This window comes from Vicugna pacos, chromosome 16 (genome assembly GCF_048564905.1).
Source record: "Vicugna pacos chromosome 16, VicPac4, whole genome shotgun sequence".
NCBI classification, from domain to species: Eukaryota; Metazoa; Chordata; class Mammalia; order Artiodactyla; family Camelidae; genus Vicugna; species Vicugna pacos.
This window is the reverse complement of record NC_133002.1, coordinates 16,140,420-16,163,536: the sequence shown is the minus strand read 5'-3', so window position 1 is coordinate 16,163,536 and position 23,117 is coordinate 16,140,420. Positions and strand designations below refer to the sequence as shown.

The 23,117-nt window shown below is 44.8% G+C and overlaps 1 protein-coding gene and 2 long non-coding RNA genes across 6 annotated transcripts in view; 2 read left to right on the top strand and 1 right to left on the bottom strand.

The window, feature by feature from the left end:
• The window catches only part of LOC140686029 (zinc finger protein 286A-like), a 37,530-nt gene extending 20,515 nt beyond the window's left edge, over positions 1-17,015 (bottom strand). The window contains exons 1-7 of one of the 3 annotated variants that reach the window (XM_072938453.1): positions 16,902-17,009; positions 16,404-16,579; positions 15,377-15,465; positions 11,636-11,750; positions 10,438-10,530; positions 2,177-3,431; positions 969-1,306 (exon numbers count right to left, since the gene is read on the bottom strand). In XM_072938453.1, the coding sequence (XP_072794554.1) occupies positions 2,206-3,431; positions 10,438-10,530; positions 11,636-11,750; positions 15,377-15,465; positions 16,404-16,440 (1,560 nt within the window). In that variant the 5' untranslated portion in view covers positions 16,441-16,579; positions 16,902-17,009 and the 3' untranslated portion in view covers positions 969-1,306; positions 2,177-2,205. Of the gene's footprint in view, positions 1,307-2,176; positions 3,432-10,437; positions 10,531-11,635; positions 11,751-15,376; positions 15,466-16,403; positions 16,820-16,901 lie in introns of those variants that run through there. The other 2 variants (XM_072938452.1, XM_072938451.1) reach the window with 2 other exon arrangements.
• LOC140686031 (uncharacterized) lies at positions 1,171-6,360 on the top strand. The gene is made up of 3 exons (XR_012059456.1): positions 1,171-1,409; positions 1,723-1,948; positions 6,279-6,360. It is a non-coding gene; the product is annotated as an uncharacterized lncRNA (long non-coding RNA).
• A 73-nt stretch (positions 17,016-17,088) lies between the features above and the next one.
• LOC140686027 (uncharacterized) overlaps positions 17,089-23,117 on the top strand; it is a 9,779-nt gene continuing 3,750 nt past the window's right edge. Inside the window, exons 1-2 of one of the 2 annotated variants that reach the window (XR_012059452.1) lie at positions 17,089-17,397; positions 18,083-18,316. This is a non-coding gene — a long non-coding RNA (uncharacterized lncRNA). Of the gene's footprint in view, positions 17,398-18,082; positions 18,329-23,117 lie in introns of both variants that reach the window. The other variant, XR_012059453.1, reaches the window with a different exon arrangement.

Here is a 23,117-nt window from a genome sequence, read left to right as displayed (position 1 = left end):
TCTATTCCCATTTTACAGATAAGGAAACTGAGGCAGAGAAAGAGTAAGCACATAATTGCTAAGTGGAGGTGGTGGAACTCAAACCCATTGATCTTACTGTATAAGTCAAATGTTGGCCCTTGGATGATGAATTTCTTCTCACTCGAGCATGTGGCATATTGAGAAATAGCCAGTGTTTTAGGCTCTTGGGGATGTACAACCTGTGCTGCTGTAGCACAAAAACAGCCAAACACAATGTGTGAATGACGATGTAATAATGTAAACATTATTTACAGAGACAGGCAGTGGGACAGGCCTGGTCTGGGGCCGAGGGCCCTGCTCGTCAGTTCCCTCTCAAGGAGGTGAAAGGGTCAGCTCCTCCGCTTTTACTTTGTTCCAAGGTAGGCCAGTCTCCTACCCTGACTTCAGAGCTGGGCCCCCTTCAACGTGTTTTTTTTTAAAAAGAATTATTTCCAAAACCTCTTCCCAGTCCTTTCCATTCCATTTCCTACTGTTTTCTTTGCTTTCCATCACTGCTGGGTTTATACTTGAGCTTGACGTCTACTACCACCACTTCTTCACAGTCTATTCCTCTATTTCTCCCCAGTAATAGAACTCAGGCCTGCAGAGGGGGTTATAGGAATCAATGGCGATGAAAAAGACGGTCTCTGCGCTTCCCTGAGGAAGCATGATAGTTCTGGTGAACCAGTCCCACGAGGCTGCGTAACCGCCGCGTCCAGAGCTGAAAAGCTGGCGGCTGTTTTGAAAAATCAAGATTATACTATTAAACTTTGGTAAAATTTTCTAACTTACAAAAAAAGAAGTAAAGGAGATCATGTGGAGGGGGCAAGAGCACAGTCTGGCTGCTGAATGTTCAAAACACGATAGGATTTAGGAGAGAAAGAAGAAACCTGTAACTAACTACTGTTTCCTCTCCATCTTTTCTACAATCTTTCCACACAATACAGCAGAAAAAACCCTGACGTGTGTAAAGTGTTTTGCTAAATATTTATTTGAACTTTTGCTTCTGTGTTTCTGATCCCACCACACGGGTCTTTGGTCACCCACGTAACTGATGCCAATAGACCACCGTGGCTTCGAGCCTCTGCTACCTTCCTGGGGGCTCTGGGGTACAGCTATGACCAACCAACGTACAGAGGACAGCCACCAAAACTGGGAAGGCGTGAGGCCCGAGAGACGGCGACTTCTTCAAGGCGGGGAGCTGCCTGTCCTCCAGCAGTCACTGTCCCATGTGCCGCGTTCCGTACGTGACACGAAGGTGTGTCCTTGTGCCTCACGGCTGCCTCAGCTCTTCTCGACGGGGGCCCTAGGGATAACAACACACCAGACCCGTCAACTTTTCAGACTCCCAGCATCCCGGGGGCTTTTTCTCAAAGTGGCACAGCGGAGTTTACAGAGAACAGAGTAAGGTAAGGGCATGAAATCTCCCTAATACTTATTGTAGAAAATTCACCCCATGCCAGAGGTGAGAGAAGGGGAACTTGATCAAAAACGACAGTTAAGACTCCGGCCCATCCTCTGCCTCGGGGTCACTTCCAAGCAAGTGTAAAGTGAAGCCGCACACGGCAGAGAGACGACAGGGACCTAAGTCTGTGACCAGCACAAACCATGGGAACATGATTAGAGCCCACGTTTTATGTCCGTCAAATGGAATAGTAGCCTGCAGGGCTGGGGAGGGAATCCAAAGCACATTCCAACCGCTGAATCTTTTGGTTTTTGTAGCTCGTGGAAAAGAAAGGACACTCTTCCTGTGTCTAGGTCTCCACTTGGGACCAAAGGGGAACAACTCTGCATCTTCCCGATGACAAGAGTGTGAGCCTAACCGACCGAGTGATGTCCTTCAAAGTGAGATGCCGTGGCAGGCATGGGTGTGGCCAAGACGGGGCCCTGGGTTTCACAGGATGTACTGCTACCCAGTCCCAGGGATTTACTGAATTTCCACAGAAGGGTACATTGGGGGCTGCAGGGGTTGGGTGAGAGATCAACATTTGAGATTTCTAGCTGGAAGAGTTCAGAATGATCAAATCAGCGGATATAAGACACAGGCTGTTCATGGCTCAAAACTATGTATTACGCAAATAGAGACAGACACGCACAGAACTGGTCCTCAAGTTGCATCTTACACATCTTCTACCTAAACACTCAGGGATCGAACACAGAGACAAGACCAACTTACATTTTCTCACATTCAGGAACTTCTCAGGGCTACCCTTCAGTGTGAATCCTCTGATGTCTGATGAGGGATGAGCTGCACTTAAAGCTTTTCCCACACTCATTGCATCTATAGGGTTTCTCTCCAGTGTGAGTTCTCTGGTGTTGAATAAGAGCTGACGAATGAATGAAGGCTTTTCCGCATTCATTACATTTGTACGGCTTCTTTCCAATGTGAATTCTTTGATGTTTGGCAAAATTTGAGCTCCGGCTGAAGGTTTTCCCGCACTCGTTACACTCGTAGGGTTTCTCTCCAGTATGGATTCTCTGATGCTGAACAAGATGTGTGCTCTGGCTAAAGGTTTTCCCACATTCGCTGCATTCATATGGTTTTTCCCCGGTGTGAACTCTCTGATGTTTAGTAAGGGAAGAGCAATGGCTGAAGGCTTTCCCACACTCCTGACACTTGTAGGGTTTCTCTCCCGTGTGAGTTCTTTGATGTTTGATGAGAGCTGACGAATGGATGAAGGCTTTGTCACACTCGTTGCATTCGTACGGCTTCACGCCTGTGTGGATTAACTGGTGCTGCACGAGATGGGTGCTTCGATTGAAGCCTTTCCCACACTCGCTGCACTCGTAAGGCCTCTCTCCAACGTGAATCCTCTGATGTATCGCGAGGGATGAACTTTCCGTGAAGGCCTTCTTGCATTCACTGCACTCGAAAAGGATTCTCGTGTGAGTCCTCTGATGTTTGGTTAAGTTGGCCCTGTGGCTGAAAGACTTGCCACACTCACCGCAGCTGTAGGGCTTCTCCCCGGTGTGGACCCTCTGGTGTCTGACGAGCACCGAGTGGTAAGTGAAGAGCTCACCACAGTCGTTACACTTATGAGGCTTTTTCTCTTTATAGGTCCTCTGCTTTTTCATTAGGGTTGATTTCTGTTTCATTCTTTTTTCAAGGGTATGAAAGGCATAGGATCCTTTGGGAACTCTGTCTTGAGGGAGGAGGACTGACTTCTGCCCGAAGTTTTTCCAGTAAACATCATGCTCACGAGCCCTCTCTTCGGGGAGTGAATTCACGTGGGCGAGCATTTCTCTCAAGTGTCTCTCCTGATCTCCTTGCTGGTTCTCTACCCAGTTTTCACACTCAAGAGCTGTTTCCAAGTCGGAGTCATAGACGCTGCTCCTTGTCAGCCTGTCTATTACTGCAACCTGGCATGACTCCTCTTTGGAAAAATCTTGCACTGAAGTGGAATCTTTGCTCTCGGGTCTAGTCTCCAAGTCTGAAAGAAATTGGAAATGCAAATTTCCTTCGTTTTCTGAGTTCAACAAAAGGGCAGTTCTGTAATGGATAAGAGTTAATGAAGGTGAAAAGCATAACTTCGACGGGTAGTGGATTTGACTCTTGTAAGATGATTTGCAAAGAGAAGCAGATGGAGGGAGACACATGCACAGTATATGCAAAGATCAGAAGAGCTTATCCAGGAGTCAGAACAGGGGAAGGATGATCAGAAAGACAGGAGGAGGAGGGACGCAGATGAAGCACCATGTCACCAGGTGGACAGGAAGTAAGTTCCTAGATCAGGACGGGGAGGAACAAGCTCTCATAGAAGACCCAGTGCTGTGGTAAATACCCCAGCAGCTATCACCTTAGTGTAGAGTGCAATTTCGACTTCTAAGTTTCCAGTCAACCAACTCTACTCCAAATATGCGTTCCATTTAGTTTAACCTTCCCTAACAATGCTTTCATAATATGTCCCTGTTCAAAAATCTCCCATGAGCTCCCAAAGGCACAATGGCAAATGTATTAAACTATACATGCACAAGGCTATTACTCATTACAACACCGAGGTAGCAAAAGACTGGTAACATGCAAATATCCTAGTATAGAGAACTGATTAAACTGTGGTGTATGCACACAATGGAGTACGTGCAACTTAAAAAAATATGAGAATGACCTCTACATATCGCTATGATGCGATCTTCAGGAGATATTAAATAAACTTGAAAAACACAGCAAGCTGCAAAGGAAGGCGTATAGTTTACTATTTTTTGTGCAGGGAAAAAAGGGGGAGGGAAACAAATACACAGACATATTTGGTTCTATCTTCCAAAACCAAGGACGGACAAATGAAATACTAATAAAAATGGTCACCTATGGAGAACAGAGGAGACAGGACAGGGAGGGAAGCTAACTTCTCTGAATATATCTGATATCAAGCTATCAGAATTTTTATATCCAATATGAAGCTACTTTATAAAACTAAAATAACTTCAAGAATGTGGTTCAAAAGAAGACATAAATAGACCAGGGAAATAGAAGAGCAATTTCAGACATAAAGCCAAATCTATATAGGAATTAGGGACAATACAAAGGTGGTATTTCAGTCAGTGAACTAGAGATAATTTGTTTTACCAATACATGGTGCTCTGATTTAGAAGAAAATTAAGTTAGACCTGCCCCTCATTCCATATAGCAAAATGAACTCTGTTCATTCATCTACTCTCCCGCCCATTTATTCAATGATGACCTCCTGAATGTCTGTCCTACATGACGCTAGTGCTAGGCACTGCGGGAAAACACACACACAGCCCCTATGTGCACAAGGGGAGAGGAAATTTAGTCTAACACTCACAAATACACGTAAGAGTGCACCTGCAGTAAGTGCTAAGAAATAAAAGGTGAACGATGCTGTGAAAGAACATAGAGGGGTGAGGGGAGGCTTTCCTGAGGAGGTAAATCATGGAGCTGCCATCAAAGTGGAGTTGGGGTTCGGGTGGGGGTCCCAGGTAATGGGAACAAAAGCAGGAGGTGAGCGTTCCAGGTGGAGGGGATGATATGTACCGAAGCCCCAAGGTGAGGGGGACATTCAAGAAAAGCACAGCAGCTGAGGGCACGGGCTCCGCGATCAGAATGCATGAGTTCCACCCCAGCTCTGCCACTCCCTCGCCGTTGTGACCTGGGGCAACTCACTCTGACTCTACTTCAGTTTCCTCATCTGTAAGACAGGGCAACGACACTACCTACTTCATGAGGAATGAAAACAGTACCTACCTGAATGAGCAGTAAATGAGAGTATTTACAAAACACTTAAAAACGCTGACACAGCACAGGCCCTATGTAAGTGCTTGCTGAATCACGAGAACATGAACTGAGATAAGCTAGCGCTGGTGCGCGGAGGCAGCGGTCTCACAGCGCGGTCTGCGGGCCCCTGGGAGGCTGTAGCTTCAAAACTACTTTCAAAACAATGCTTAGATGTTATTTGCCTTTTTTGCTGTCTTGACATTTGCACTGATGTTGCAAAAGTAATGGTGGTAAAACTGCCCACAATTTCTGTACAAATTAGGATAAGACACCAAATATATTAGGAGTTGTTCCATTTTTCCCCACCAGGTACTCAGTTAAAAAAAAAAACAAAAAGCCAGTTTCATGGAAAAATGTCTGAGGAAACAACAGGAAACATTATTAATATAATAAAATTAATTTATTAAATTTCAAACCTTGACCACATGACCTTTGAATATTCTGGATGATGGACCAGGAAATATTCATAAAGCAAGTCTGCTCATATCAAAGTAGGATGGTTGTCTTGAGGAAAACCACTCGTGTGATGGTTTGAGAGCTGAACTAGCCACTTTTTCCACGGACCACCATTTTTACTAGAAAGAATGACTGACCAACTGTTATCTTTGTTGGATATTTGGTGGGTATTTTCTCAAAGCTGACAAAAGAATGTGCCTTCAGGCGGAAATTAGAATTTTAGAAAACTTTTATCTACCACTGAGAACTTGATAGCTTCCCAAAACTTTCTTTTCTGATACCGTCAGTGGTGATACAGAAAATTGTGTGTGTGTTTTTTTTTTTCAAACGTGATGTGTCAATATTTGGAAGATCTGCATAACTCAGTGAAACAGTATTTTCCAAAAGATCAACAGATTTTAATGTAAGAGTATGAAAAACTCATGGATACGGTTTCAGGTGCACATTGGATCTGATCTGTAAGAAATTAACACTTGCCTAGTCTTGGTGTGGTGTCAGGAGACTAGCCAAAATCATCTGAAAAGGCTATAAAAATACTCCCCCCTTTTCCAATTAAATATTGGTGTGAGGCTGGATTTTCTTCATACAGGTCAATGAAAACGCCACATCACAAGAAACTGCGTCAGAAGCGGGTGAGAATACAGCTGTCTCCCACCGAGCCATCCATCAGAGACACTTGCAAAACTGCAGAAAGGAGCCCTTCTTTTCAGTACCCTTTTTTTTGTTGTTGGAGAAAAGTTGTTTTTTATTAGAATTGTGTTGTGTTAACACGTAATGGGTTTCTAATTGTTGTTTAAAAATTAAATATCCAGTAGTTTAAAATCTTTCTCACTTTTAATTTCTAATATAGTGACTATTGGTACATACAACACACATAAACAGTAGCTCTTCAGGGTCCTCAATGATTTTGGGAGTTAAATTACGTCCTGCGATGCTAAAACCATTAAGAGTTGCTAAGAAAGGGTATAAAAATGGAGGGAGAGTAGGTATGAGATAATGCTGGAATAATGAGTAAAGGACAGATTTTTGCAAGGTGGTGTAGGCCTCAAAGATTTTGGCTGTTATCCTAAGAGCAATGAGAAGCCACTGACATGTAAGCAAAAGGGTGATAGCATCTGACCTGTATTTTGAAAACATCACTCACTGTGATGTAAAGAATGGAGCTTAGGGACGAGGGTATGGCTCAGCGGTAGAGCGCCTGCCTAGCGTGCAGGAGGTTCGGGTTCAATCCCCAGTACCTCCATCAGAAAATAAATAAGCCTAATTACCTGCCCCTCAAAAAAATTTTTAAAAAAGTAAATTAAAAAAAAAAAAGGAGTTTATGGGGGTAAAGGTGGAATCAGGGAGATTATCACAGGAGTCCAGGCAAAGGAAAGGGAGATGGAGGGATGTTAACAGTGAAGAAATATTTAGACCTTGAGCAGATGAACACAGTGATGAACTGGATAAAGGAGGGAGGGGCAGTTGAAGGACTGTCCATAGATTTCTGGCTTATGCAGTCTGATAAGGTGGTGAGTGTCATTAAGACAATTACTAGAAAAAGATCCTGTTGGGAGGATGGAGAATGTGGGCATATATCTGGCATTCAGTTTTAAATATGCTGAGAACAGGAGCCCCAAGGGGAGGTCTGGGGTGGAAACACAGACCTGGGATTCACCCAGGGAGAGAGGGTAATTGGGTTGTGGGAGTGGACGAGTCGCCCAAGGAGGAGGCAGAGGCTGCACACAGCTGGCCAGCTGGACTAACTGACCCTCAGGTATGTCTTGTCTGGCCCACACTGTTTATACAATTTTTGAGACCAATTGCCAACACTTAAAAATAGCAAGATTTCACACAGAAATTCAAATTTTGAGCTTCTTAAAAAAAAAAAACTAGAAGCATGCAGAGTGATGACCAATTAGAGCAGAGGCTGCCAACTACTGCCCACTACCCAGGTCTAAATAAAGTTTTATTGGAACACAGCCACGCTCCCCACAGAGCCCACAGGACTTACTACCTCCGCTTCCTGTGGCTGCCAGCCTAGAGCAGGAGGGACCCCTTTCCGTCGAGGCATGCGCTATTCCAGCTCCCGAGGCCCCCCCTCGACCCCCTCCACCCCAGTCCTGTTACCTCCTGACCCGGGCAGCCACTCAAGGCCATGGTTCCAGGTACTGAGGGGAGGGGGATTCCAACCAAACCTTGAGTAGCTCAAATATTTAATGGTTCAGAAGAGACAGCCAAGCAGATAGAACCAGAGAAGTAAGAGGCAATTCCAAATGGATTAAAGGTTTAAAAGGGGGAAAGAAAATGAAAGGACAAAAGAAGAGAACAGAAGCAAGTATTTTTGTAATCACGGCATGAGAAAGGACTTTCTAAGTGCTAACAAAAGACAGGAAACACAAGATTGTGATACATTAAGTCTGTATGTTAAGAAGCACAGCCAGATGGAAAGGCAAAAACTACAAGGCGCATCTGTAACATAAAGATTAACGACCTCATACATGACGAGTTATTGTAGATCACTAAGAAAATGACAGTATTTCCCACAAAAAAAAGAAGGGTGGTGAACACGCAAGTCACGAAACAGACAGGCCTCCAAGGGGAAACACATCTCTGTCCACAGGGGCGGATGTAATAACTCTGTATTCAAAAGGACAAGAAGATTTAAAAAACAGAATATTAAGGGAAGATTTTCTTTATGAGAGACACATACTACAAAGTGTAGTAATTACAATAGGTTATCACAGTACAGACAGCCACGTAACCAGGGACTCCAGAAACAGACCCAAGTATGCATGGGACCTGGGTTTACCTAAGAGTTAGCACAAATCAGTGATGAAAGATACATTTTCAATAAATGACATTGGACTATTGGCTTTAAGTAGGAAAAACAGATAAAATTAGTTCCCTATTTCACACCATATACAAAAAAAAATACTATCTTTAAAACAAAGCTCAAGCATTTTAGAATAAAGTACAGATTATCTTCCTGACATTGGAATAAGGAAGACAATTCACAAAAAGCAAAAACTATTAAAAAAAAAGATAAATCTTCTAACATTAAAAATGTTAAATTATGCTTGTATAATACACCATAAAATAAAATAAGCGTCAGACTAAGAGAACCAATTTTTTCTCACTGATTTGTAATGGTACCTTTGCCATCTATTAGTATTTAAAATATATAAAGAACTCTAAGAAATCAAGAAAAAGATGTGAATGGCCCACTTTCTAAAGCACGCAAAGGGTAACTGCAGGTAATTTATAAAAGAGGAAATGTGAATAGCTAATAAACACAGGAAACACTCAAACCCACTCATAACCAGAGAAATGTAAATTAAAAAAACATGAAACATCATTTCATATCCATCAGACTGACAAAAATTACTACATCTAAGAGCATCAATTATTGGCCAGGATTGTGGTGGGGCCTTGGCTGATCATGTGATACTTCAAGGTCCAGTGCTGCGTATTCTGGTTATCTACCCTAACCCAGCTCTCGAGGTGAACGTAAGGAGTCAGTAAAAGGATGATCATTGCAATTCTTTTACTAATTAATGGCAAAGAAGTGAAAATAAACTTCACAGTTTACTCACACAACTGGACTTATTTCATAGTAGTTAAAGTGCATAAACACAAATTATATGTGTTAATAGAGATTAATATCAAAATACAATGTGAGGGTTAAAAAATTGGGTTGTAAAAGAAAAAGTACACTGTATGTACATATTGTTTTTGGCATGTGTGTGTCTACACACACACAGACATTAGAATGACTCACACCAACTGCACCAACCAGTTATTTCCAGGGGGAAAGAGAATGTAAGAACTCTAAATCTGTAACCTTTTTTTATTTCTTAAAAACTGGAAAACACCAGACATTTATAAGAATGGCTAAAATGTAGAAGATAATCAAGTGCTGGTGAGGATGCAGAATAAGGGGAACCCACCCACTCCTCCCACCTGCTAGTGGGAACGTGGTTGGTACAGTGACTCTGGAAATCTGTTTGGTGAGATTTACCAGAAGTGAACAGCACCTGCCCCGATCCAACAATCCTGCTCGTACGCACGTGTCTGACAGACGGGCGCGCCTGCGTCCACCGAGGGACGTGGGAAACAGCGCACACAGCAGCGCTACTCAGACAGCCCAAACCCGGAGACGCCCGCGAGCCACCTCGGGAGAAGGGATAAACAAGCGGGCAGGGTGACGCGATGGAAGACTGGACGACACTGAGAATGGGCAGACTGCAGCCACACGCAACAGCACGGACGGATGTCACAGTAACGTTCCGGGAAGGAGGCCAGACACACGAGCACACACAACGTGACTGTCTAAATAATAAAGGTCAAGAACAGGTAAAACTGATCTGGTGTCAGAAGTTAAGCAAACCTTGGAAGGAGGGAGGTAACTTAAAGGGGCCACAGAGATGCTTTCTGGGGTGCTGGGAAGTTTGTTTCTTGATCTGGGTGATAGTTTCATGAATGTGTTCAATTTGTGAAAATTCACAGAACTGTACATCTATTTCACATTACAAAAAAGGACGAAAAAAGAGAAAAGGCGAAAGGAAGCAAACATTAGCATGTGTTTGATCTGGTGTTATTTCCTTGACTTTCGTATGTATTTAAAACGCGACATAATTTAACATAAGACATTTAGAAAATAAAAGCACTTCGGCACTCCTAGCGTTCTCTCTCAGGCACTGAGAAGCGCCACTTCCTCAGTGTCCCACAGGGCTCTTCCTCTTGAAGCCCCCATCTACCTGACTCACCTGAACAGCTGCTTTTGGGCGCTTTTCTCTCAAGCACCAAGGGATCTTTTCCATTCTCCAAATCGTAGTGCTCAGCTTTGGAAACTGGAAGCCCTGCTCGTTAAAAAGAAAGAGAGAGAGAGAAAAAAAAGGGACTTAGCTATGTGTGATGGGCACCAAGGTCGATCCTAGAGCGCAGCCCCACACCCTGGAGCTACAGAGAAGACAGGCTGTTACAGGAACACCTGGGATGAGGGAGGGCAGGCCTTTGAGTGAAGCTTCAAACAGGTGCGGCCAGAGTCTGGGCCTGGTAAGGAAGTCTACATGCACTTGAGTAGACAAATCTTTGCACCTGTAGAAATAGAAGAGACTTTCTCTTTATTTCTTTATTGTAGGAGTTCCAGCGAGACCTTGCAGGTTAGACCTCAGCTTGGACTGAGGAAGGAGTTGGGCAAAGGGGGACTTCAGTGGCACCACCACGTGGCCGGGACTGTGGAATCCAGTGGTTGTCTTCTGATGGTTTTCCTTTCTTCCTTCTCAGTTACTGGAACCAACGCTCATAGGGAATGTATTACATGAGGTTTGGGAGGAGCCAACTTCGCTCCCTCCACCCCTCATGTAAACACGTACATGTACCTGCACATGTGCTATGCACGCGCGCATGCCCACATGCACAAGCGCACACGTACACACACACACGTGGGCAAAGGATCCAAACTGGCCAGAGCATACTCCACCTCCCCGTTCAAGTAATTGTTTCACTGATGGACACATGGCTCAATTTCCTGAATCTCCAGAACAGAAGCACTAGCTTTTTTGCCTCAGTGCTCTAACTGGAAGAATCATGGAATCCCAGAGCGGCCAGGGGCCATCTAGCCATTGGGGGAGATCCTAAGATAAAGCCAACAAGGGGCAAAGCCAAGCCATGTGACTAAAAAATAAATAAACAAAAGAGATTCCTGACAGTATCCCTGGGTCCCTTTTCAACTAGTGTAAGTCTGGTTTCTGCCACTCGAATCCAAAGACTCCTGACCCAAAGCAAGCACAGGCATTTCACCAAGAACCTAGAGCAGAAAGAGATTTCCTCTGGGCCCAAAGGGATCAACACGTTCCGACCCCCGGATGCCAGAGTGAAGGTTCTGCTCAGCTACTTCACTTTCAATAAAGTGCTGATGCCCTCCCCAGCGTGTTGCGGGTCGCGGGGAGAGCCCGTCCTTACACAGTGAGACCAGGCTCCTGTAGTTCTCCAGCATCACGTCCCTGTGCGCCGGGTCCAGCCTCCCCCACTCCTCTGGGGTAAAGTCCATGGCCACATCCTTGAACGTCACAGGTGCCTAGGACACAAAACATGCTTTTGTTCACCGTCTCTCACTCAGTCATCTTCCTCTCACCCCCTTGTTTCTGTTGGCCCTGGAGCAGAGGCACAGATAAATTCAAACAGGAGAAATGACTGTGATAAATGACAAGCATCCGAACATGTTCAGATTCTGAACATTCTGCGTAAAGTCACTGGGTATCAATTATGTGCCATGTCCACTGTCAACATGACAACTGTAAGAAGGAAGAGCAGGGTTTCTCCATGGAGAGACTGCAATTTTTCTGGGGAATAAAGACTTAAAACATGAACCACTGAGTCAACAATGTAGTCTGGCAAAGTAAGCAAAATGTAGGTGGAGGGGAAAAAAGGCATGCATGAATAATTCTCCTTGTGAGTCCTCAAGAAAAATCAATCTCTACAGAACCTGTGACTGGAGAAGTCATGGAATGAACAGACTGACAGCGGGCATCTCTGGTGAAGCACGGAATCAGGTCAAGGCACAGAGCATTAAATCGGAAAATGACAGCAACAAATTAATTAAGGGTACAGATAGACCAAATAAATGTTTACATGTAAATACCACAGAATTAAGTTTATATAACAGAAAAAGTACAAAAACTATATGGACATAGATACATGTCAGCACTGAACGTTTCTCTTTCCATAAAGCCAAAGAGAATGGGAACAACATTCCAGGTTGTTGAAATAAATATACACCAAATGCTACAGCTGGATAGAAAACATCTTCTATTTAAATATTCATGAAGCATTTGCAAAAGTGACAAAGTAAATGTTAATAAATTCTAAAACAGAAATGGAACAGAGCAGTAACTGATACTGAAAAAATATATCAAAATTTCAAAATAATAATGAAATAAAATACAAAAATCAAAGCCAAATGGCTGAAATTGTACTCAAAGGAAATGTTTCCATTTCATTAAAAAAATGTGATTAAATGAACAAAGCATACAAGTCAAATTAGAGAAAGAACCTAACAACTAAGGAAAGCAGAAAGAATTATAGGATAAAAACAGAAATTAAGGGGAAGAAAAATAAGAAACTATGACACCTGGGAAATCTGAATAAGAGCAGTAGGTTATAGCACTGTGCCAATGATAACTTCCTGATTTGGGGGAAAAAATAATAAAGCGAGGTAAAATGCTAAATTTTGAAGAATTTGGAGAGCATATGAGAAATCTTTCTACCATTTGCTACATTTCTATAAGTCTAAAATTATTTCAAAGTAAAGTTTCCAAAAATGGAAATAATCTGAGACTTAAAAAATAAGAATTATCCTTGTAAAATAACATAAAATGTAAAAATCAGTAAGTAGCAACTAAGTAGACAAGATATTATGAGAAAAAATGACTTTGATCCTACAAGCTGCATATCTAGAACTAAACCGACACTCAGTGGGAATCAGCTTCCAAATCATCGAAAAAAAATAGAATAACAAAAATGCAAGCTACTGCACAAAAGGCTGAAAAAAATACAAAAGAATAAACAAAGCATAATAAGCAGAATTATAAAAATCACATGACAAGAAAAATGTGAAACATACACGGAATCATATTAATGTGAATAAATTAATTTCCCTTATGAAAAGGTTTCTTAAAATAGCCACGTCCTCTTTACAGAAAGGAGACCCAAACAAAATCTCCAAAGTTGGGGCTGGGGGAATGGAAGGAAATACAGTATACCACATGTCTAAATACAGTAGTACAAACTCAACAAAAACATGTGGAAAAATATACACCCAACTGTCATCCTCAGTAGGCAGAGGGGACTGAATTTGGGGAGGTAAGTATGAGTAATACACTTTTATATTTATAGGTGTCTATGCCATTTACCCGGTTACAATGAGAAAGAATTAAAACTTTAATATTTTTAAAAATCTAGTAAGTAAAAGATAAATAGCCCAGGCAAATTCGAGTAAGAAAAAAGTTGGAATATTAGCAAAAACAAAATCTAATGCAATGCAAAAAGGACAGTTTTAAAAATTTCCGTAAAAGGTTTAACCCATCCTGAAGCTGTGACAAGTCTTGAATCTAATACCAAAGTGCTGAAATGCATAAAGCATTCCCCCTTCTTCTGGGACCTGCACCCTGATTTTCCTGGGGCTGCTGCGCCTGGCCGCCTTTAGTCCACGCAGTTCAGGGAGCACTAACTCCATCTCTGACCCATGGGTGGGATGTGCATGTGTCTGTGCAGGTTATTTCCCTACTCTGACCATTACACCCAGATTCGGCCAACAATGGTCCAAGAACGGGGCTAATGCCTGTTAAAGAGCTAACCTCAGGACTTCTGAAATGACCAGGAGCGAAGATGCCCTTTCTCCCTGATCTTCAGTATCGGAAGATGTGAGCCTAAATTTGTCTGGGGCCAGCCTGCACTAGGAGAAAAGCCTGCTTGAGAGCAAAACCCACAGGGAGAAAAGGAAAGGTCCGTGAGACGGGGAGAACGGGTTGTTAGGTTGCTGCTGGAGCTCAGTTTTAGCCAGACCTGGAGTTTTCAGTTATATTAGTCCATAAATATCTCCTTAAAATTTTATTTTATTTTATTTTATTTTATTATTTTTTGGGGAGGGCAGGTAATTAGGTTTGTTTGTTTATTTATTTATTTTTAATGGAGGTACTGGGGATTGAGTCCAGGACCTCATGCATGCTAAGTACATGCTCTACCACTGAGCTACACCCTTTCCCAGTAAATACCTCTTTTTGCTTAAGCTAGTCTGAGTTGAGTTTCCATCAGCTGCAGCTTAAAGCTTCCTGACTAATAAAGTCTTCAATATTAACATATGGCCTTCGAGAACCCAGTGGAGGCACATAAGTACAGAAGCATCCTGAGAAACCACTCTTACAAACAGCAGCAATGTGCAATGTCTACTTTTTACACTTTCGGTTAAACTGTAGCGAAGAGAGAGGCCAGCTGAGGAATCTTTGGGTTGTGGTATGACACACATCACAGGGAGCTCTTTCCTCCTACCCAGCTTCGTTTAATAAAAATCTTCAGACATACAAAAAGTGGAAAGATGGATGTACTAATCACCCACAGACTACAACTACCGCTTCAATTCAACAAGCCATAATACTTGCCCTGGGGGAAGGGGGAGTTTGCAAAGTAAAGCTGCAATCTGGTAACAGTCCACCTCTTAAATACTTCAGCATTCATCATCTCAGAGGGCTGGATTCTAGCTCTTTAAATTAAGCCTTGCCTAGGCTTCCTTTTCCAGCATTTCTTTGAACCACCTGAGCACTGAGTATGTTCATAATTCACTCCAGTACTTAAGGCACTTTCTTAAACTCCTACTTAACAGTCATGTGCATGCTGTTTCCCCAACCGAAAAATAAATTCTAAGGGGTATGAACCACACTGTCTTTTAAATTAGTTTCCCAAGATACCAAGCACAGAAACTAGCTTCCATGCCTGTTTAGTGACAGTAAACACTAGATGGAGAAGGTACCAAGAGGAAGTAGAAAACATTTTCCACTGAGTCCGTTATTCACTTGTGTGGTCTCTTAGCAGCAGAACTCAGCTCTCTAGGTGGGCTCCAGCAGACACAGAAGCTCTGCATCAGAAAGCAGGGAGTACACCTGTAGTCCAGAAACGAGGCGTTTCAATAATCAGCAGAGACTCTCTCACCTGGGACCTGGCTGTGAGGTGCAGAGCTGCCACTTCTTCCTCTTCTGTGCTCTTCTCTTGGGAGAATGGAGACTCCTGGGAAGACAGAGCTAAGGGCAAGAAAGCAGTAATGATGGGGCTTGGATCTAGATTGTGACTTAGATTTACACATTTAAAATTCCCGCCATCACACTAATGGTGCTCCCTACAAACACTGCGACTGCAAGGAGCCTGAAACAACCCAGGATCATGGAGAACGTCCAGGAGTGTTGCTACCTGGGGCTTAAATTCATCCAGTTGCCAGAATCATAACACATCCTGGAAGACGGCACTCTCTGGTCTGGACATTAAGTTTTTTTTCTGAGCTTAATTTACATTAAATTAAAACGGGAAAAACAGGCTCAATGATTCTGAAAAAAATCACCCTGCATGCTTAGTTCCAATGTAGGTTGCTGGATCCCAGCCACAGATAATTATCACTAGTTGAGCCTGGGGTACAATCTAGAAATCTAACAAGCCCAGGTCGGGGCAGGGTGTGGATTCTGGTGCAGGAGGTCACAGACCAAACTTCCAGAAAGGCTGGTCTAGGAGAGCCTGTGTCAGTCAGGGACTCCTCTGTCTGTTTTCTCCTACGGAAAACAAAAATATCTGCTCTACTGAAACCATAGGGTTACTGTGCAAAGGGGAATAACAGGTGGAAGATACTTTTGCCAACCAAAAAGCTAAATTCTCAGACCCACTGACAAAGGTTAAGATGGTTATAATCACCCGGGAGGAGAAAGGTGTGAGGAAAAGTGAGGCTATGCTCAAGTCTCGGAAGCTAACGTTTCGCTTACATTTTGGGGCGGCTTTGGAGGGCCCACTGTGCACCCAGCCGGCGTGGAAAGGGAGGTGATCCCACACTAAGCCCTCCACTCTCTCTCAGAGAGCCCGGCCATCCCCAGACAAAGACGGCAGCGCTCTGCCCAGAGCCCTCTCCACCGACTCCCGCTCAGGAGGCAGAACCTGGTCCGGCCCACAGCTCAAGTTCGGCACCAGCACCTCTCACCTCTCTTCCCGGGCATTTCGGCCACATCTGTCTCCATGGTGACCACCTCCTCCCGGCCCCCCCGGGCAGACCTCTCCGGGCAGAAGAGTGGGAAGCCCCGAGGCCTGGTGGTCCTCCTTCCTGCCTCCCCTCTGCGGGCTCCTCCGAAAGGCTTCGCTCCGGTCCCGAGCTTGAACCTGGAAACCCGGGACAGCATCCCTGAGGCCGGGTGCTCACACGCCCGGCGCTGCCGCTCGGAGCTGCTCGGGGACCAGGCGGCGGGAGAAGCCGGCGCCGGGGCTGCAGCCTAGGGGCGGGCGCGCAGACGCAGCCCCCAGCCCGCGCCCGCCCACCGCCCGGACTCGGACCCGCGCCCCCCGGGGCCTCGGGGGTGGGGCTCGTGTCTGCCCTCGACGCCCCTTCCTCCAGCGCGCACTCCAGCCCGGCTCGGCGCGGACTGACGCCCCGGGGACGCCGCCGAGGCCGAGCGCAAGCAGTCGCACCGGAGCAACAACTCACCTCCCACCGCGGGCCTGACAAAGGCTGCCAACTTCTCTGGCCAGCGGACCCGCGCATGCGCAAGAGCGGGGGCACGGCTGGCGGGCCGCGTCCGGCCCGGAACTACGTTTCCCAGAAGCCCCCGGGCGTGGCCCGACTCCGCTCCTCAGCAGGTGGGAGCGCGCGTGGCGCGCCTCGGAGACTCGGGGGAGCCGCGGTCTCCGTCCCTCTCGCGAGAGGAGCGGTCGCTTCGCTTGTGCGGGATCCCGCGGACAAGCGAGAGCGCGAGCCGCGGAACCGCGTCTTTGTCGGCCCCGCGCTTGGTCGGCACGTGGGGCTGTGAGGCGTCCTACCTAGATCACTCCAGTGTAAGAGTTACAGCACACGGCTTTCCTCGTATCCTTGCCCTCCCCAAACTCATCCTTTGCCTTCAAACAATGTGAGAGGCGTGCTGTGCAAACCGATGTTCATGCGGCCGCAGACTACCGGTGACATTGAAGATTCACGTGCGAGACAGGTGAGTTGAAGAAGATTCAACCAGTTGCAACACATCTGAGCAACAGGTTCTTTGCAAACGTAAAACTGAAATTTATCAAGAGATACTCTCTCAAGGGAACAAGGTTAATCTAATTCTGTTTTGGACAAACGTACCCACTTCAAACAGTATGTTTAAACCGCCCCCTCGTCTCAGTGAATGATGTCATTGTCCACAAACGCATTCGTAAAGCCAGAGCTGGAGTATCCTCAACCCTCACTGTCCATTTATCGTCTAATCCTATTCATTGTATTTCTTGAAAAACTCTCCAATTTGTCCTTCTTTCTCTTTTCGCATCAGCATCACCTTAGTTCTAGCCACCAACATTTCACTAGGATTACGGAACCAGCCTCTTAACTGATTTCCCAGACTCAGATTTTCTTTCCCTCCAATTTCCCCCGACGTTTCTGGCTGGCAATCATTCTAAAGCAAGAATGAGATGTCACTTTACCGTTTAAAACTCTTCAATGGTTTTCACACACTTTGGGAAAAGACGATTTTTAGTTTCCAAAAGAAAGCACCTCTTATGCAGTTCCCATTATCCTATGTGGTATGCACACCTTTGTGTAACCCCCTCCCTCCCCTGGAGTGTGGGTAGGACCTGTGACTTACTTTTAACCAGTAGAACACAACAAAGATGACATGATTCTAATGCTTGTTTTGATAGAGAAGTCCTCCTTGCTGGCATTGAGGAAGCAAGTATGATGTTGGGAAGACCCAGATGACAAGTAACTGTCAGTCAACAAGAACCTAACCCCTGCCAACAAGCCCCAGGTGCTTGGCAGTGGATCATTCCTAGTGGAGTTTTCCTTCACATGAGAACCCAGCCCCGGCTGACACTCTGGCAGCCAGCTGCGGAGGACCTAGCTAACCTGTACCCAGCCCGTCACCCACAGATACTGTGAGTTAATAGGTGTGTGCTGTTTTGAGCCAGTAAGTGTATAGTTATATTGTTACACAGAAAAAGATAAATAACACAGCATCCTAACATAAATGGCCAGCTCCTTGCCCCAAACGCCGGATGCCTCTGGAAGGAGGGAGGTTGTTGGGTTGAGAAAGTATTGAAAAATTGATTGGAAACCCTCCGGGAGACAGATGACGACAGTGGGTCCTAGGGGTGTGTGTGTGTAGGTGGGGAGGGAGTGGCAGCAGCGATGGAAGCCTCCAGATGCCACAAGGGGGCTGCAGGGGGCGCTATAGGGAGTGGGGGGTGCTTTCTGGTGCTTTGTGTGCTCCTTTCTGTTCACTGCCACGTTCCCCCGGGGAGATCTTTGCCCATTCGTTCACCTCTGCACTGGGTAGCCTCAGAGCTGGGCTGGGAGAGGAGTGGGTACTAACAGACACAAGAAGATGCATCTCAAAGGGTTTTATCCACCTTTCTCCCACCCTGATACACACAAACACCCAAACACACACATACACATGCAGATACACAGGCAGTGAGCCAGATGATTCCTGCAAAGAAGAGATGGAGGTAGAGAGGTTCCTTGTGGGATAAGATCACCTGGTAGGGAGGAAGGTGGTAAATGGACAGTGATCTTGCCCCAATTTTAACACCATAGATTCTCTGCTTTGAAAATAACTCAAATTTCCCTAAGCCCTGCTCCCTTCCCCACATACATACAGATATTTCATCCACAGCTTGTGCCCTTCCTGGTGAGTTGAAGGAGGTATAGGAAACACCCCAGGATTTCGGTTCCCTTCCCTCCCTACATTACCAGCTTATAACCTGGGCTTGGGGAATATAGACCCACAGGGGGAAAATAAGATATCTGATGTATTCTATTGCTATAAAAGAAAAACAATGGTCTGAATGACCTGTAACAGATAACACAGAATTAGTGGGCCGCTTAGAATAAAAAAATTTTTTTTTTTACTGAAACTGCTTTACTGCTATTTATCAAGGGGTTCTCCCCTTTGTTTTTGAGTCTCTGTGTACAACTACCCTTAGTCAATCAAGACTCAAAGACAGGTGTTGTATCTCATTTTAATGGCTATTCTGAAAGCTTTTGCTCTTAAATCTAGCCATCTCTTCCATCACTGAGTATCCAGTAAGCACCTCCTTACTGTTTCCTACTCCTCTATCCCAGAAAGCTCAAGATGTATGTATTTTAAAAAAGATACCCTAAAAGAGTTAAAGGAGGACGTAAGAAATATTAAGCAGGAACCCATCATAGTGGCCAATACTTGATTGGCTAGCAGAATGTGTGAAACTGAACAGGGAATTGAAAGCTGGGCTATCAGGTTGAGGAACTCTACTCTTCCATAAGAGATCAGGAAGGGAGAGAACCTTGAAAAAATGTGAAAGAAACGTTAAGCAGTATGGAGACTGACTAGATATTCATACAATGAGAGTCTTAGAAAGAAAGAAGAAATAACCAGGGAGGGGAAAATATTTTAAGAAATAACAACCAAGAATTATGGAGAAATAAAAGTTACAGAACTTAGATTGACAGTGCTTGTAGAAAGTCAAATGGGAAAAGCATGAAAAGACACCACATGTTATAATAAAATCTAACAACGTAAATGTGGGTTTGCACCCTCAGGCGTTCCCGATGAGCAGCAATAGTCTCTAGGAATGAAGCAGCTGAAGGGGTCTCTCTGCACGAGTGGTAGCTCAGCCAGACTCAGTGGTTTGGTACATTAATAGTATGTATATTTCCCTCCAGCAGATGACAATCCCCTTCTCAATTTGACAGAATATAGTGAACGTATCACAGGATTTGTCAACTAAATGGTACTGGGCTCTTGGCTCAAACATCACTTTTCCTTTGGTGTGACTTTGGGCTATTTACTGCAACTCTCTAAGCTGCCACTTGTTTGTCTTTAAAAAGAGATGATTCCACACGTGAGTGATATCATATGGTATTTTTCTTTCTCTTTCCGGCTTGCTTCACTTAGAATGATGATCTCTAGGTCCATTCATTTTCCTGCAAATGGCATTATGTTATTCTTTGTTATGGCCGAGTAGTATTCCATTGTATAAATATACCACAACTTCTTTGTCCAGTCATCTGTCAATGGACATTTAGGTTGCTTCCATGGAACATTGTGTAGACTTTGTGTGAATGTGGGAGTGCATGAATGTCCAAGACCCATGCATCTGCATTGTGAGAAACTGGTCTTGCTCAGGAATGTGGCCATGGGCAAGTTGCTGAACTCTGCACCTCCTGTTCGTTATCTTTTGAATAAAGTTTATTGTCCCTACCTTGAATGATTGTTGTGAGCATTAAGTGGAATTTTCATACGGAACATCAGAAAACAGATACTGGAGAGAAGTCTTATGAAGATAGGAAAATGTGTAGCTGGAACTCATACCATCAGAGTGTTCACAGCAGGAGGGATTATAAAGTGCATGAAGGAGCCTTAATTTGGAATACACCATTTACTCAACACCAGAGAATCCCAAACGCAGGGAAGCCTTATGAATGTGGTGACTGTAGAAAAATGTTCCATGATTATTTGGGTGATGCGCAGCCCTTACAGTGCATCAGAGAATTCATGCTGGAGAGAAACCCTACGAATGCAATGAATGTGGGGAAGCTTTTGTTCAGATAACTTCATTCAACCCCAGCTAATGCCCACTGGAGAGAAACCTTATGAATGTCATGAATGTGGCAAAGCCTTCAGTCACAATTCATCCTGTATCGAGCATCAGTTTGTTCACCCTGGAGAGAAGCCCTGTGAATGTCACAAGTGCGGGAAGGCGTTTAGTGACCGGTCAGTCTTCATTCAACATCAGAGAACTCATACTGGAGAAAAGCCTTACATGTGCGGACAGTGTGGCAAAGCCGTCAGTCAGAGCTCAGCTCTCATAAAACATACACGAGGCCACACTGGAGAGAAACCCTACCCCTTCAGCCAGAGTTCGTCCCTTACTCCGCATCGGAGGGTCCATGCTGGAGAGAAACCATCTGAGTGTCGTGGGTGCGGGGGATCCTTCAGTTGAAGCGCCCGACCTCCTCCACTCAGAGGATTCACACCCGACAAGCCCTGTGAGGTCAGGCATGCGGCCGCCCCTTCCGGTGTAGCTCAGCCCTCATCAGGCATCAGAGACTTCACAGTGGAGACTTCCTCTGAATGTGTGGATGCTTCACTCTGTTAGATACCAAAGACACATCCTTCCACAGGTTGTTACAGTTGTGGTACTTTTATCCTGAGGACAAAATCTCTTTTGCTTTGTCATCTCCTCTTTCCTAGAATCTTCATTCTTTATCCTTCTCCCAAGGCTGCAGTTATGACTGTCACGTCTCAGAAAGTAAACATTATTTACGCTGGAATCTGGCAGCCTAATCCAGTATCCTGTTTCATACAGTTCTGACAGGGGAGTTGGGGCGGTGGCGGAGGGAGGCAACTGAGCCAGTATTTTTAGAAAATATTTTAGGAAAAAATGTGGCCTACGAAGCATACCCTCATCAGATGAGATTACCTGCGGCTGTCTGATGAAAATTATACGGCCTTAAGAAATTTTACATGTACTTAATGAAAACACGTATTATGTTTTGGTCACACTGTGACTTTATGCATATGCGCAGCGTTTTTCTTTGTTCCGACCCTTCCTAAGCTTAAGCTGATCTTAAGGTCCCTTTTTAGGTTTCCATGAATTATTTCCCCTTCCTTTCTTCCCTCTGTTGGAGGCGTTTTTCAGTTACCCAAGAGGATTGTTGCATAGGATTGGAGTCTCTTGACTTCCCCGTATCTTTACAGATTTACCAGCCATAACTTGAGATTTCCCTGCTGTATATTTTTTCTCACGAAAGGGGCTATTCTGAACTCTCCATTCTCACTGAATTTCTCGCCTTTCCCTTCGATTTAAAGCAACTACGGTGTCAGATACTGCTTGAAGTTCAGCAGGGCTTGAGTTTCAAGCTGAAGAGCAGAACTGGAGGGAGAGAAGGATTTGTGTTCTGAAAATGAGCTGTGAGACAGAGGACTCTGAAGGAACGGGGACTTCTGGAAATAATCTCCGACATGCCCAGAATCCTTAGTAATTTTTAGAAATGTAAAGGGGGCAAAAGAGTAATCTGAGTGTCCATCATTAGACTCAGACCTCTTAAAATACGTTTGTTAACGTAAGAAAGTCATGTCACAGATGTTTCCTCCTGGGAGCCCACTGGCTTCGTTTGAGGATAGACCTTTGCCCTGCCTTCAAGGCCCCATCTGGCAGAGCCTGGTTTAGAGCTGAAAACTCCGGGCAGGTGTCCTTGAACAAAAGGCCTGTCCTTGAACGGGTGGATCGCATGAATTTGTGTGTTTAAACACACACATGTGCACACACTGCATTAGCGTGGGCTGCCCCCCAAACGGACTCTGAGGCAAGAGTTTGGGTGCACGCAGTTACTTCGCAGTTGATCCTAAGACGCGTGGTGAGGGAGTTGGGGAGTGAAACGGAGGGAAGGGGGAGAGTCATTAGGAGGCAGTTAATGAGCAGGTGACCACTGAGGCTCCATGTCCCTGAGGACCCCCTGAGACTCTGTGGGACACATCCCTGACTTCTCCCAGTGAGGGCCCGGGAACCTGCGTGTTCATTCACCACCTCCCTTTCTCTTGGTTGAGGTTTACTCTTGGAGTGTTAACTGCCTGGCACTTCGGTACATCTTTGATTGTATCTTTAAGACACAGTTGCAGAAGTGGAATTTCTGGGTCAAATAGTATGCATGTTTTAAATACATATCGTCAAATTGCCGCCCCCGCCCCCGTTT